Below are 14,836 nucleotides of genomic sequence, written 5' to 3' on the forward strand. Positions count from 1 at the left end.
TTACATTGACAGAGTGGGGTCAATCTTCTCTTCCCTGGGTGGGTTACATTGACAGAGTGGGGTCCATCTACTCTTCCCTGGGTGTGTTACTTTGACTGAGTGGGGTCACTCTGCTCTTCCCTGGGTGTGTTTCATTGACAGAGTGGTGTCAGTCTGCTCTTCCTTTGGTGTGTTATATATACAGAGTGGGGTCAGTCTACTTTTCCCTGGGTGTGTTACATTGACAGAGTGGGGTCAGTCTGCTTCTCCCTGGGTGTGTTACATTGACAGATTGGGGTCAGTCTGCACTTCCCTGGGTGTGTTACATTGACAGATTGTGGTCCGTCTGGTCTTCCCTGGGCGTGTTACATTGACAGAGTGTGGTCATTCTGCTCTTCCCAGGGTGGGTTACATTGACAGAGTGGGGTCAGTCTTCTCCTCCCTGGGTGTATCACATTGACAGAGTGTGGTCAGTCTGCTCTTCCCTGGGTGTGTAACATTGACTGAGTGTGGTCCGTCTGCTCTTCCCTGGGTGTGTTACATTGACAGAGTGGGGTCCGTCTGCTCTTCCCTGGGTGTGTTACATTGACAGACTAGGGTCAGTCTGCTCTTCCCTGGGTGTGTAAATTTGATTGAGTGTGGTCATTCTGCTATTCCCTGGGTGTTTTACATTGGAAGAGAGGGTTCAGTCTGCTCTTCCGTGGGTATGTTACATTGAGAGATTGGGGTGAGTCTGCTCTTCCCTGGGTGTTTTACATTGACAGAGTGGGGTCAATCTGCTCTACCCTGGTGTGTTACATAAAGAGAGCGGGGTCAGTCTGCTCTTCTCTGTGTGGGCAAAATTGACAGAGTGGGGTCAGTCTGCACTTCCCTGGGTGTGTTACATTGAAAGAGTGGGGTCAGTCTAAACTCTTCCCTGGGTGTGTTACATTGACAGAGTGGGGTTCATCTGCTCTTCGCTGTGTGTGTTACTTTGACAGAATGGGGTCAGTCTGCTCTTCCCTGAGTGTGTCATTTTGAGAGAGTGGGGTCAGTCTGCTCTTCCCTGGGTCAGTTGCAATGACAGAGTGCGGTCAGTCTGCTCTTCCCTGGGTGTGTTACATTGACAGAGTGGGGTCCGTCCGCTCTTCCCTGGGTGTGTTACATTGACAGAGTGGGGTCAGTGGGCTCTTCGCTGGGTTGGTTATATTGACAGATTGGTTTCAGTCTGCTCCTCCCTGGGTGTTTTACATTGACAGAGTGGGGTCAGTCTGCTTCTCCCTGGGTGTTTTACATTGACAGATTGGGGTCAGTCTCCTCTTCCCTGTGTGTGTTACATTGACAGAGCGGGGTCAGTCTGCTCTTCTCTGTGTGGGCAAAATTGACAGAGTAGGGTCAGTCTGCACTTCCCTGGGTGTGTTACATTGACAGATTGTCGTCCGTCTGCTCTTCCCTGGGCGTGTTACATTGACAGAGTGTGGTCAGTCTGCTCTTCCCTCGGTGTGTTACATTTACAGAGTGGGGTCAGTCTACTCTTCCCAGGGTGTGTTACATTGACAGAGTGGGGTCAGTCTGCTCTTCCCTGGGTGTGTTACATTGACAGATTGGGGTCAGTCTGCTCTTCCCTGGGTGTGTTACATTGACAGATTGTGGTCCGTCTGGTCTTCCCTGGGTGTGTTACATTGACAGACTAGGGTCAGTCTGCTCTTCCCTGGGTGTGTAACTTTGAGTGTGGTCATTCTGCTCTTCCCAGGGTGGGTTACATTGACAGAGTGGGGTCAGTCTGCTCTTCCCTGGGTGTGTTACATTGACAGATTGGGGTCAGTCTGCACTTCCCTGGGTGTGTTACATTGACAGAGTGGCGTCAGTCTTCTCCTCCCTGGGTGTGTCACATTGACAGAGTGTGGTCAGTCTGCTCTTCCCTGGGTGTGTAACATTGACTGAGTGTGGTCCGTCTGCTCTTCCCTGGGTGTGTTACATTGACAGAGTGGGGTCCGTCTGCTCTTCCCTGGGTGTGTTACATTGACAGACTAGGGTCAGTCTGCTCTTCCCTGGGTGTGTAAATTTGATTGAGTGTGGTCATTCTGCTATTCCCTGGGTGTTTTACATAGACAGAGAGGGTTCAGTCTGCTCTTCCGTGGGTATGTTACATTGAGAGATTGGGGTGAGTCTGCTCTTCCCTGGGTGTTTTACATTGACAGAGTGGGGTCAATCTGCTCTACCCTGGTGTGTTACATAAACAGAGCGGGGTCAGTCTGCTCTTCTCTGTGTGGGCAAAATTGACAGAGTGGGGTCAGTCTGCACTTTCCTGGGTGTGTTACATTGACAGAGTGGGGTCAGTCTGCTCTTCCCTGGGTGTATTACATTGACAGAGTGGGGTCAGTCTGCACTTTCCTGGGCGTGTTACATTGACAGAGTGGGGTCAGTCTGCTCTTCCCTGGGTGTATTACATTGACAGATTGGGGTCAGTCTGCTCTTCCCTGGGTGTGTTACATGAACAGAGTGGGGTCAGTATGCTCTTCGCTGGGTGTGTTACATTGACAGAGTGGGGACAGTCTGCTCATCCCTGTGTGTGTTATATTGACAGAGTGGGGTCAATCCTCTCTTCCCGGTGCGTGTCACATTGACAGAGTCAGTTCAGTCTGCTCTTCCCTGGGTGTGTTACATTGACAGAGTGGGGTCGGTCTTCTCCTCCCTGGGTGTGTCATGTTGACAGAGTGTGGTCAGTCTGCTCTTCCCTGGGTGTGTAACATTGACTGAGTGTGGTCAGTCTACTCTTCCCTAGGTATGTAACATTGACAGAGTGGGGTCAGTCTGCTCTTCCCTAGGTGTGTTACATTGACAGAGTGGGGTCAGTCTACTCTTCCCTGGGTGTGTTACATTGACAGAGTGGGGTTCATCTGCTCTTCGCTGTGTGTGTTACTTTGACAGAATGGGGTCAGTCTGCTCTTCCCTGAGTGTGTCATTTTGACAGAGTGGGGTCAGTCTGCTCTTCCCTGGGTCAGTTGCAATGACAGAGTGCGGTCAGTCTGCTCTTCGCTGGGTGTGTTACATTGACAGAGTGGGGTCCGTCCGCTCTTCCCTGTGTGTGTAGGGGGTAGTGTAATTTTTAAACGGTTAGCTGCCTTTTAGTCTTTTCTACCTCATAGTAAACACAAGCAGACACTCGAAACTGTTGCCGGACCTCCCCCACGTTTATATGAATGAAACAGTTGTAACAGCTTTCCTCGATAGTTGAGAGGCCGCCCTTAACCACAGTTGTACAACATCATCCATATAAGGGAAGAATGGGAAGCTCAAACACTGATTGGCCAAGTGAATGATAAAAGAATCGCAGGCACCAGAACCCAAAAAAGGAAAACAGTGCGGAATCCGAGCACTCGTTGGTCAAGGCAGCAGTAGTAAACCCAGCCCACATATACATGTATATAATGTGTGGAGATTACTATGCTTGTGTGTGTGTACCTTTGGGAACAGCACCCGACTTTGCAAAGTTGAATGAAAAGTTTTGGACTGACTCCTCCGTGTCTTTGTTCCTGGGAAGGGAAATAAAAAGTGCCGTAGATGGGGCTGGATAGCCACATATCTCGCACAATTGGGGGCTCCTCCGGGATGAAATAATTATTGCCGGGGGGGGCAGTCTCTTCGGCTCACGGATCAAGCCTGATTACAACAAAGACGCGTCTAGTATATATTTATACTTCTCACTGATCGGCTTGGTCCGTTGGCCGTCGGCCAAGAGACGATGTGACCCGGCTCATTTAAAAATAATTTTGAATCCTGGAAAAGGAACACACGGACGAGTGCTGGGACGACCGGTTAGTGACTATACACGGGGGTACACACATTTAAAAAGGCCAGACAACTCCGTGCACGGATCAAGGTAAGAGATTCTTTTGTTCTTCCTTGTTGGCCGCGTGGTTTTGACGGTCATCTGTGAAAACGCTTTGGGCGTTTAAGACCAGGACTGAAGATAAACCACGGGAAATTGTGGTTTTGACGGTCATCTGTGAAAACGCTTTGGGCGTTTAAGACCAGGACTGAAGATAAACCACGGGAAATTGTGGTTTTGACGGTCATCTGTGAAAACGCTTTGAGCGTTTAAGACCAGGACTGAAGATAAACCACGGGAAATTGTGGTTTTGACGGTCATCTGTGAAAACGCTTTGGGCGTTTAAGACCAGGACCGAAGATAAACCATGGGAAATCAGACTTCTAGATTTACTAAGGAAAAGTCAGGGAAGACTGCAAATGGGAAAGAAATACCCCCCGATAGTCCATTAGGTCGGAAGTTAAGTCTATGGACGGACAGTAGTAGAACGAAGGACTTAAAGAAAGAGACCATGATAAAATATTGTTGTTTTATATGGACCAAAGAACCTATCCGCGCCCCCTCGGTAGTTTGGTCCGAGTATGGGTCTGATGAAGACTGGGTGTGTCAAATCCTAAATGTATATGTTAACAGAAAACAACCGTTTGACCCAGAGGAGAGCAAATATGCCGCCGCCTGGTTGGCGGGCGACGGCGAGAGTCCCACGCGTCTCTATCCTCTGACTCCCCAAACAGACCCGAGGAAGCCCCAGAAGTCTTGGGACATCCTCACCGACGGTTTGCCACCGTCTTCCCCGCCCCCGTATATACCACCCGCGCACGACCAGGCGTCCAGCGCGGACCTCCCTCCTGCGACGGATAATTCCGAGTCCCAGCAGGCTACGACCAGTGAGGAAGGGACTGCTGGGGGGTGTACAGGAGGGGGCACAGAACTCACCCCAGGCACTAGGAAATCAGTCCGACTCGAGATGCGGAGAGGTCGAGAAGAGGGATTGAGAGCTGGGAGGAGTGACAATATTGAACAGCTGAACCCCTTACGAGAGGTGCCGTTTGGGAACGAACGGACCGGGTTCGTAGTACAACCTTTAAATTCTGGGGATATCCGGCAACTCCGTAATGAACGACCCCGTCTACTGGACGACCCCGTCAGTGTGGGAATACAACTGGACCAATTTCTGGGGCCCAGTATATACACATGGTCTGAACTGCAGGCCATGATGAGAATACTATTTAATTACGATGAAATTGTTATGATCCGGAATAGTGCAATGGCCATTTGGGATAGGGAGCATCAGGACGGCCCTCAGCGTGGAGAGCAGAAGTACCCCTTAGAGGACCCCCGGTGGGATCATAACGACGCGGGGGGAAGGGCCAATATGACAGACCTCAGAAGCCTTATAATCAGGGGAATCCAAACCTGCGTGCCCAGACAGCGGAATTTAGCAAAAGCATTTGAAGTTGGACAGAAAAAGGATGAATCCCCGAGTGAGTTTTTAGACCGTTTGCGGGAGTCCATGCAAAAGTATTCAGGTTTAGACCCTGATGGGGAAATAGGCAAGAGCATGCTTAAGGTGCACTTTGTGACTAAGTCATGGCCTGACATTCAGAAGAAATTACAGAAAGTGGAGGATTGGGCTGAAAAGGATGTTGCAGAATTATTACGGGAAGCACAGAAGGTGTACGTTCAGAGGGATGTAATAAGGGAGAAACATAAGACAAAAATGATGGTGGCAGCCGTACGGGAAGCTTGTAAGTCCACCGGAATGGGGGAGGGAGGTTATGGGGTGGAAAGAGGAACGTCGAAGAAAAGTTGGAGAGGGAGAGAAGCGAGACGGGGCAGAAGTGAGAGAGGAAGAATTAGCCGTTACCATGTCATACCTTAGTGAGTCCCGATTGACAGAGATAGACCCTAGGGTTTGGGTCGCCAAAGGGAACTGGGGGGGACTCGCAATTCGACCTGTGGAGGTAAAATTAAAGCCCCAGAGCCCCGACGTCAGAGTGCGCCAATACCCCATCTCTTGGGAAGGGAGGCAGGGCCTGAAGACAGTTATGGAAGACCTAATAAAAGATGGATTGGTAGAGCCCTGTATGTCACGATACAATTCCCCCATCCTGCCGGTCCGGAAGTCGGATGGGAGCTACCGAATGGTCCAAGACCTAAGGGAGGTAAATAAAATTGTCCAAGTACGGCACCCTGTGGTACCGAACCCATACACTATTCTGGGGTGAATCCCCCCGGACCACGGCTGGTTTAGTGTTATAGACTTAAAGGATGCCTTCTGGGCGTGTCCCCTGGACAAGGACAGTAGGGATCTTTTTGCTTTTGAATGGGAGGATCCTGATACTAGCAGAAAACAACAGTACAGGTGGACCGTACTCCCCCAAGGATTCACTGAGTCCCCGACTCTGTTCGGGCAGATTCTGGAACAATTATTGGAGGGACTAACCTTGTCCCCGGCCCTTAAGCTTATACAATACGTGGACGATCTCCTTTTATCCGGACCGGCGGAGGAGGACGTCCTACTTGGGACTAATGCCCTGTTAAATTACCGAGCTGAGAAGGGGTTAAGAGTGAGTCAGAAGAAGCTCCAATATGTCGAGAAAGAGGTTAAGTACCTGGGACACTTGATAAGCCAGGGACAGAAACGAATAAGTCCGGAAAGAGTGCGGGCAATAATCGAACTAGGCCTCCCAACGACCAAGAGGGAGTTGCAGAAGTTCTTGGGACTCTTAGGCTATTGTCGGTTATGGATAGACGACTATGCCCCCCTTACTAAAGACTTGTACCTAAAACTCATTGAGGAGGCACCCAACAGAATAAAATGGGAGAAGGAGGAGAAAAAGTTAATTGAAATCCGAAAAGGAAAATTGATGGCCGCACCTGTTTTAAGATTGCCGGATTTTAGTAAGACATTTCGCCTCTTTGTGAACTCCTGAGAGGGAACCGCTCTTGGAGTGTTGACCCAGGACTGGGGGGGTAAAAGGAAGCCCGCGGCTTTCCTGTCAAAAATTCTGGATCCAGTCTCCCGAGGGTGGCCGGAGTGTGTCCAAGTGGTGGCAGCCACGGCAAAGCTGGTAGAGGAAAGCAGGAAGTTGACTTTCGGGGCCCCCTTGACAGTCACTACTCCCCACCAGGTTAGAACTATCCTGAATCAGAAGGCCGGGAGGTGGCTGACTGACTCGAGAATTCTGAAATATGAAGCCATATTGTTAGACCGAGAAGACCTCCGAATAGAAGTCGGGGGCTGCCAGAACCCGGCGGACTTTCTTTGGAAAGGGGAAGGCGAGGAGGAACTGGAACACTGCTGTTCAGACATAATAGAGTACCAGAGTAAAGTGAGGGAAGATCTGAGGGATACTCCCTTACATGCAGGTAGGCGGTGGTACATTGATGGGTCCTCTCGAGTGATAGATGGGAAGAGACACAACGGTTATGCAGTCATTAGTGAGACTGGTTGGGAATTAGTGGAAAGTGGACGGCTACCGAATGCCTGGTCCGCACAAACGTGCGAATTGTACGCCTTGCACCGGGCTCTGAGGAATTTAAAGGGAATAGCCGGGACAATCTACACTGACTCTAAGTATGCCTTTGGGGTAGTACACACCTTTGGGAAGATCTGGAAAGAAAGGGGAATGATAAATAGTAGAGGAAAGGAGTTGGTCCACGAGGAACTAGTAGCCATGATCTTGGAGGATTTGTTGCTGCCACAAGAGATTGCAGTAGTACATGTGAAAGGACACCAGAAAGACGATAAAATAGAGACCCTGGGGAATCAATTGGCAGATGAACAGGCAAAATTGGCTGGGATGGGGAAGGAAGTAATAAACTGCCTGGTAAGGATTCCACAGATATCCAAAATTACCGAAGTGCCCACGTTTACTGACAAAGAAGAAACTCTTCTCGCGTCTCTGGGGGGTACAAAGGATAGGGAAGGCAAGTGGACCTTACCCGATGGCTGCCAGCTACTAAATCGACCGTTGACGCGGGACATTATTGCCCGTTTACACCAAGGGGGTCACTGGGGCGCCCAGGCACTGTGTGATGCCTTCCTGCGCTGATATGCTCACCCTGGTCTGTACACGGTAGCCAAGCAGGTCACAGGAGATTGTATAACATGTCGAAAGATTAACAAAAGGGGGCTGCGGCAGCATGCAAGACAAGGGGGTAGGAGTCCGGCCTATAGGCCGTTTGAGTATGTTCAGGTAGATTACACGGAGCTCCCCCCCATAGGTCGCCTGAAATATCTATTAGTAGTGGTAGATCACCTGACAGGATGGGTGGAAGCTTTCCCCACTACCACGGCAACGGGCAACTCAGGTTAGCAAGATTCTACTCGAGCAAATCATCCCACGATTTGGGCTACCCCGCGCTATTGACTCTGACCAGGGGAGCCACTTCACCTCGACCGTCCTCCAGAATGTAGTGCAAGCAATGGGGATTGACTGGGATTTGCACACCCCCTGGCATCCCTCCTCCTCGGGCAAGGTCGAAAGAATGAACCAGACCATCAAAAAGCAGCTAACCAAGCTCACTAGTGAAATCGGCCTGCCTTGGACCAAATGCCTACCCCTTGCCCTGTTGCAAATTCGCACCCAGCCAAGGCGGGATTTGGGCGTCTCCCCTTTCGAAATGTTATTTGGCCTCCCGTTCCATGGGCCGAAGGGGGAACCTCCTGTATTTGAGTCTCGGGATATGTTTGTGCAAAAATATGTGGTGGCTCTGGGGTCTGCTCTATCTCGTTTACGCCAACAGGGACTTTTGGCACAGACGCCGCCCCTCGAGTTTGCGGTGCACACCGTCAAGCCGGGTCAGTGGGTCCTGATTAAAAGCTGGAAGCAACGTACCCTCGAACCAACTTGGGACGGTCCCTTCCTGGTACTTTTGACGACCGAAACGGCTGTCCGTACGGCCGAAAAGGGCTGGACACATTACACTCGAGTCAAGGGACCAGTGCCACAACCGACGGAGGACGAACGAATCTCTCTGACAAAGGCATCTAAGGAACAGAGACCCTGAGAACGAACTAATCGGACTTTGGCGAGTCTAAAGGAACTGTGCCCTCGGGCTACGGGTGTCGCGACAAAATGCGGTCAATCGTATTGTTAACTTGCTATGCCATTATCCTTGGGCTGGGTCTTTGTGTGCGTGTTACCCAATTTGGCCTCTGGTTAAAACAAGCAGAGGACCGTCAGTGGTTCACCATCTCCGTGCTTGCCAACCAATCAACACAGACACTTAGCTTAGACCTATGTGAGTTGGTGCCCTGTAGGACTAAAAGTCAACTGAATCAAACTAAGCAGAATCTAGAGAGAGAAAGGGGATTCCAGGGTCAGACGTTAGTATTACAATTGCATGGTAGGGAAGGCCTAAGTAGGCTTCCAGCCCCCGGGGTCCAGGCTATGGTGTCAGTTGTCCGTGATCCCATCACCCCTGGACGGGATTGTGGGCAGAATCAGTGCAATCCGCTCTATCTGACCATAAAGAACTTGGAAAAGAACGAGGCGAGACTTAATAGAACAATACTGGGTATTAGAGTTGGGGGCCAGGCAGGATGGGGGGGGATGCAGCTGTGCTGCACGTATATCACGGTCATTGAAGCTGAGTCTAGGGGCTCATCCACCACTGATAAGCAGGAAAAGGTTAGAATAATTGAGACAACGGATTTGGAAAAGACCTTTGAAATAGAAACGGGATACGGGGAGGCGAATGCCTGGATGGAATGGGTCAAATATACTGTGAGGAGCATAAAAAAGAGTGATTGCTACGCATGCACGAGTGCCCGCCCTAACCCTCAGGTGGTCCCATTCCCGCTGGGATGGGAGAAACACCCACGAGCCATGGACTGCATGATAAGGCTGTACCAGGACCGAGAGGCCTGGAACGACCCCACTTGTCGACCCTTGAGTTTGAAGTTTCCCCCCGTCAGGTCTGAGGGGGCGTCCCGCCCGCCATCATTCTCAGGGGTAACGGGTACGCATCAGGCCTGCGTCTCTCGGACGGGACTACAGTGGGACGACGATGTGGGGACATTTGACAAGTGCAGCGGATCAATCCGGCTGGTCAATGAAACTACCGGGGGCGGGAATTACTCCCACATTCATGTACCTAGGGCAGACCTCTGGTGGTACTGTGGTGGGAGGGTTCTGCGACCGACCCTGCCCCAAAAATGGACGGGCACTTGTGCGATCGTTCAATTGGCCATCCCATTCACCCTGGTATTCGAAAAACAAGAGCATCCCCGTTCTAGTGGAAGAACTGAGAGAGCTTTGGAGACCTCTTTTGATGATAACATATATTTAGATGCCATAGGGGTCCCCAGGGGTGTTCCTGACGAATACAAGGCTAGGAACCAGATAGCGGCGGGTTTTGAGTCGTCACTGTTTTGGTGGGTGACTATCAATAAGAACGTGGATTGGATTAATTATATTTACTACAATCAGCAGAGGTTCATTAATTATACCCGGGATGCAGTGAAAGGAATAGCAGAACAACTGGACGCCACGAGTAGGATGGCGTAGGAAAATAGGTTGGCCTTAGACATGATGTTGGCAGAGAAGGGGGGTGTTTGTGTCATGATAGGCACTCAGTGCTGCACTTTCATCCCCAACAACACAGCCCCTGATGGGTCCATCACCCGCGCCCTGGATGGACTCACCACATTGGCGGACGAACTGGCCGAAAACTCGGGCATCGACTCTGGCCTCATGGACTGGTTGGAAGCTTGGTTCGGTAAATGGACGGGGGTGGTCGTTCCCTTTCTTGTCTCATGTATAGTGGTGGCAGGGGTACTCACTGCCCTTGGGTGTTGCGTTATTCCCTGTGTCCGGGGATTAACTCAACGACTGATCGAAACCGCCCTTACTAAGAAAGATGTTCCCTATGGGCAGGTAGAACGAATAAATCTCGAGATGGAACAACGTGAATCCCTCTTGGGCGGGGGTAGTATTAGAGAAGGGCAGTTTGATGAACAAGCTCGGGAGTTATTAAATGCCCTGGAGAAGAAACTTACGGTTGAAAAATTACAGGCCGTAAGAAAAGACACGGGGGATTTGTAGGGGGTAGTGTAATTTTTAAACGGTTAGCTGCCTTTTAGTCTTTTCTACCTCATAGTAAACACAAGCAGACACTCGAAACTGTTGCCGGACCTCCCCCACGTTTATATGAATGAAACAGTTGTAACAGCTTTCCTCGATAGTTGAGAGGCCGCCCTTAACCACAGTTGTACAACATCATCCATATAAGGGAAGAATGGGAAGCTCAAACACTGATTGGCCAAGTGAATGATAAAAGAATCGCAGGCACCAGAACCCAAAAAAGGAAAACAGTGCGGAATCCGAGCACTCGTTGGTCAAGGCAGCAGTAGTAAACCCAGCCCACATATACATGTATATAATGTGTGGAGATTACTATGCTTGTGTGTGTGTACCTTTGGGAACAGCACCCGACTTTGCAAAGTTGAATGAAAAGTTTTGGACTGACTCCTCCGTGTCTTTGTTCCTGGGAAGGGAAATAAAAAGTGCCGTAGATGGGGCTGGATAGCCACATATCTCGCACATGTGTGTTACATTGACAGAGTGGGGTCAGTCTGCTTCTCCCTGGGTGTTTTACATTGACAGATTGGGGTCAGTCTCCTCTTCCCTGTGTGTGTTACATTGACAGAGCGGGCTCAGTCTGCTCTTCTCTGTGTGGGCAAAATTGTCAGAGTAGGGTCAGTCTGCACTTCCCTGGGTGTGTTACATTGACAGATTGTCGTCCGTCTGCTCTTCCCTGGGCGTGTTACATTGACAGAGTGTGGTCAGTCTGCTCTTCCCTAGGTGTGTTACATTTACAGAGTGGGGTCAGTCTACTCTTCCCAGGGTGTGTTACATTGACAGAGTGCGGTCAGTCTGCTCTTCCCTGGGTGTGTTACATTGACAGATTGGGGTCAGTCTGCACTTCCCTGGGTGTGTTACATTGACAGATTGTGGTCCGTCTGGTCTTCCCTGGGCGTGTTACATTGACAGAGTGGGGTCCGTCTGCTCTTCCCTGGGTGTGTTACATTGACAGACTAGGGTCAGTCTGCTCTTCCCTGGGTGTGTAAATTTGATTGAGTGTGGTCATTCTGCTATTCCCTTGGTGTTTTACATTGGAAGAGAGGGTTCAGTCTGCTCTTCCGTGGGTATGTTACATTGAGAGATTGGGGTGAGTCTGCTCTTACCTGGGTGTTTTACATTGACAGAGTGGGGTCAATCTGCTCTACCCTGGTGTGTTACATAAAGAGAGCGGGGTCAGTCTGCTCTACTCTGTGTGGGCAAAATTGACAGAGTGGGGTCAGTCTGCACTTCCCTGTGTGTGTTACATTGAAAGAGTGGGGTCAGTCTAAACTCTTCCCTGGGTGTGTTACATTGACAGAGTGGGGTCAGTCTGCTCTTCCCTGAGTGTGTCATTTTGACAGAGTGGGGTCAGTCTGCTCTTCCCTGGGTCAGTTGCAATGACAGAGTGCGGTCAGTCTGCTCTTCCCTGGGTGTGTTACATTGACAGAGTGGGGTCCGTCCGCTCTTCCCTGGGTGTGTTACATTGACAGAGTGGGGTCAGTGTGCTCTTCGCTGGGTTGGTTATATTGACAGAGTGGTTTCAGTCTGCTCCTCCCTGGGTGTGTTACATTGACAGAGTGGGGTCAGTCTGCTTCTCCCTGGGTGTTTTACATTGACAGATTGGGGTCAGTCTCCTCTTCCCTGTGTGTGTTACATTGACAGAGCGGGGTCAGTCTGCTCTTCTCTGTGTGGGCAAAATTGACAGAGTAGGGTCAGTCTGCACTTCCCTGGGTGTGTTACATTGACAGATTGTCGTCCGTCTGCTCTTCCCTGGGCGTGTTACATTGACAGAGTGTGGTCAGTCTGCTCTTCCCTAGGTGTGTTACATTTACAGAGTGGGGTCAGTCTACTCTTCCCAGGGTGTGTTACATTGACAGAGTGGGGTCAGTCTGCTCTTCCCTGGGTGTGTTACATTGACAGATTGGGGTCAGTCTGCTCTTCCCTGGGTGTGTTACATTGACAGATTGTGGTCCGTCTGGTCTTCCCTGGGTGTGTTACATTGACAGACTAGGGTCAGTCTGCTCTTCCCTGGGTGTGTAACTTTGAGTGTGGTCATTCTGCTCTTCCCAGGGTGGGTTACATTGACAGAGTGGGGTCAGTCTGCTCTTCCCTGGGTGTGTTACATTGACAGATTGGGGTCAGTCTGCACTTCCCTGGGTGTGTTACATTGACAGAGTGGCGTCAGTCTTCTCCTCCCTGGGTGTGTCACATTGACAGAGTGTGGTCAGTCTGCTCTTCCCTGGGTGTGTAACATTGACTGAGTGTGGTCCGTCTGCTCTTCCCTGGGTGTGTTACATTGACAGAGTGGGGTCTGTCTGCTCTTCCCTGGGTGTGTTACATTGACAGACTAGGGTCAGTCTGCTCTTCCCTGGGTGTGTAAATTTGACTGAGTGTGGTCATTCTGCTATTCCCTGGGTGTTTTACATAGACAGAGAGGGTTCAGTCTGCTCTTCCGTGGGTATGTTACATTGAGAGATTGGGGTGAGTCTGCTCTTCCCTGGGTGTTTTACATTGACAGAGTGGGGTCAATCTGCTCTACCCTGGTGTGTTACATAAACAGAGCGGGGTCAGTCTGCTCTTCTCTGTGTGGGCAAAATTGACAGAGTGGGGTCAGTCTGCACTTCCCTGGGTGTGTTACATTGACAGATTGTCGTCCGTCTGCTCTTCCCTGGGCGTGTTACATTGACAGAGTGGGGTCAGTCTGCTCTTCCCTGGGTGTATTACATTGACAGATTGGGGTCAGTCTGCACTTCCCTGGGTGTGTTACATTGACAGATTGTGGTCCGTCTGCTCTTCCCTGGGTGTGTTACATTGACAGAGTGGGATCCGTCTGCTCTTCCCTGGGTGTGTTACATTGACAGACTATGGTCAGTCTGCTCTTCCCTGGGTGTGTAACTTTGACTGAGTGTGGTCATTCCGCTCTTCCCTGTGTGTGTTACATTGACAGAGTGGGTTTCGTCTGCTCTTCGCTGTGTGTGTAACTTTGACAGAATGGGGTCAGTCTGCTCTTCCCTGGGTGTGCCACTTTGACAGAGTGGGGTCAGTCTGCTCTTCCATGGGTCAGTTGCAATGACAGAGTGCGGTCAGTCTGCTCTCCCAGGGTGTGTTACATTGACAGAGTGGTGTCCGTCCGCTCTTCCCTGGGTGTGTTACATTGACAGAGTGGGGTCAGTCTGCTCTTCGCTGGGTTGGTTATATTGACAGAGTGGGGTCAGTCTGCTCCTCCCTGGGTGTGTTACATTGACAGAGTGGGGTCAGTCTACTCTTCCCTGGGTGTGTTACATTGACAGAGTGGGGTCAGTCTGGTCTTCCCTGGGTGTGTTACATTGACAGAGTGGGGTCAGTCTGGTCTTCCTGGGTGTGTTACATTGACAGAGAGGGGTCAGTCTGTTCTTCCCTGGTTGTGTTCAATTGACAGAGTGTGGACAGTCTAATCTTCCCTGGGTGTGTTACATTTACAAAGTGGGGTCAGTCTGCTTCTCCCTGGGTGTTTTACATTGACAGATTGGGGTCAGTCTCCTCTTCCCTGGGTGTGTTACATTGACAGAGCGGGGTCAGTCTGCTCTTCTCTGTGTGGGCAAAATTGACAGAGTTGGGTCAGTCTGCACTTCCCTGGGTGTGTTACATTGACAGATTGTCGTGCGTCTGCTCTTCCCTGGGCGTGTTACATTGACAGAGTGGTGTCAGTCTGCTCTTCCCTGGGTGTGTTACATTGACAGAGTGGGGTCAGTCTGCTCTTCCCAGGGTGGGTTACATTGACAGATTCAGGTCAGTCTGCACTTCCCTGGGTTTGTTACATTGAGAGATAGTGGTCCGTCTGCTCTTCCCTGGGTGTGTTACATTGACAGAGTGGGGTCAGTCTGCTCTTCCCTGGGTGTGTTACATTGACAGACTAGGGTCAGTCTGCTCTTCCCTGGGTGTGTAACTTTGACTGAGTGTGGTCATTCTGCTCTTCCCTGGGTGTTTTACATTG

The 14,836-nt window shown here is 50.5% G+C and overlaps 1 protein-coding gene across 1 annotated transcript; it reads left to right on the top strand.

The window, feature by feature from the left end:
• The first annotated feature begins 3,867 nt into the window (after nucleotides 1–3,867).
• LOC140479202 (uncharacterized) lies at nucleotides 3,868–10,846 on the top strand. Its single transcript, XM_072573236.1, has 2 exons — nucleotides 3,868–9,040; nucleotides 10,406–10,846. Exon 1 carries the CDS (start codon nucleotides 4,158–4,160, stop codon nucleotides 5,670–5,672), a length of 1,515 nt encoding a protein of 504 aa, XP_072429337.1. The 5' UTR covers nucleotides 3,868–4,157; the 3' UTR covers nucleotides 5,673–9,040; nucleotides 10,406–10,846.
• The last annotated feature ends 3,990 nt before the right edge of the window (nucleotides 10,847–14,836 follow it).

The sequence above is a fragment of the Chiloscyllium punctatum genome, chromosome 6 (genome assembly GCF_047496795.1).
Source record: "Chiloscyllium punctatum isolate Juve2018m chromosome 6, sChiPun1.3, whole genome shotgun sequence".
NCBI lineage: Eukaryota > Metazoa > Chordata > Chondrichthyes > Orectolobiformes > Hemiscylliidae > Chiloscyllium > Chiloscyllium punctatum.

Coding starts and splice junctions, on each gene's coding strand:
- LOC140479202 (XM_072573236.1), top strand. CDS start 4,158: ATGGGAAATCAGACTTCTAGATTTACTAAGGAAAAGTCAGGGAAGACT.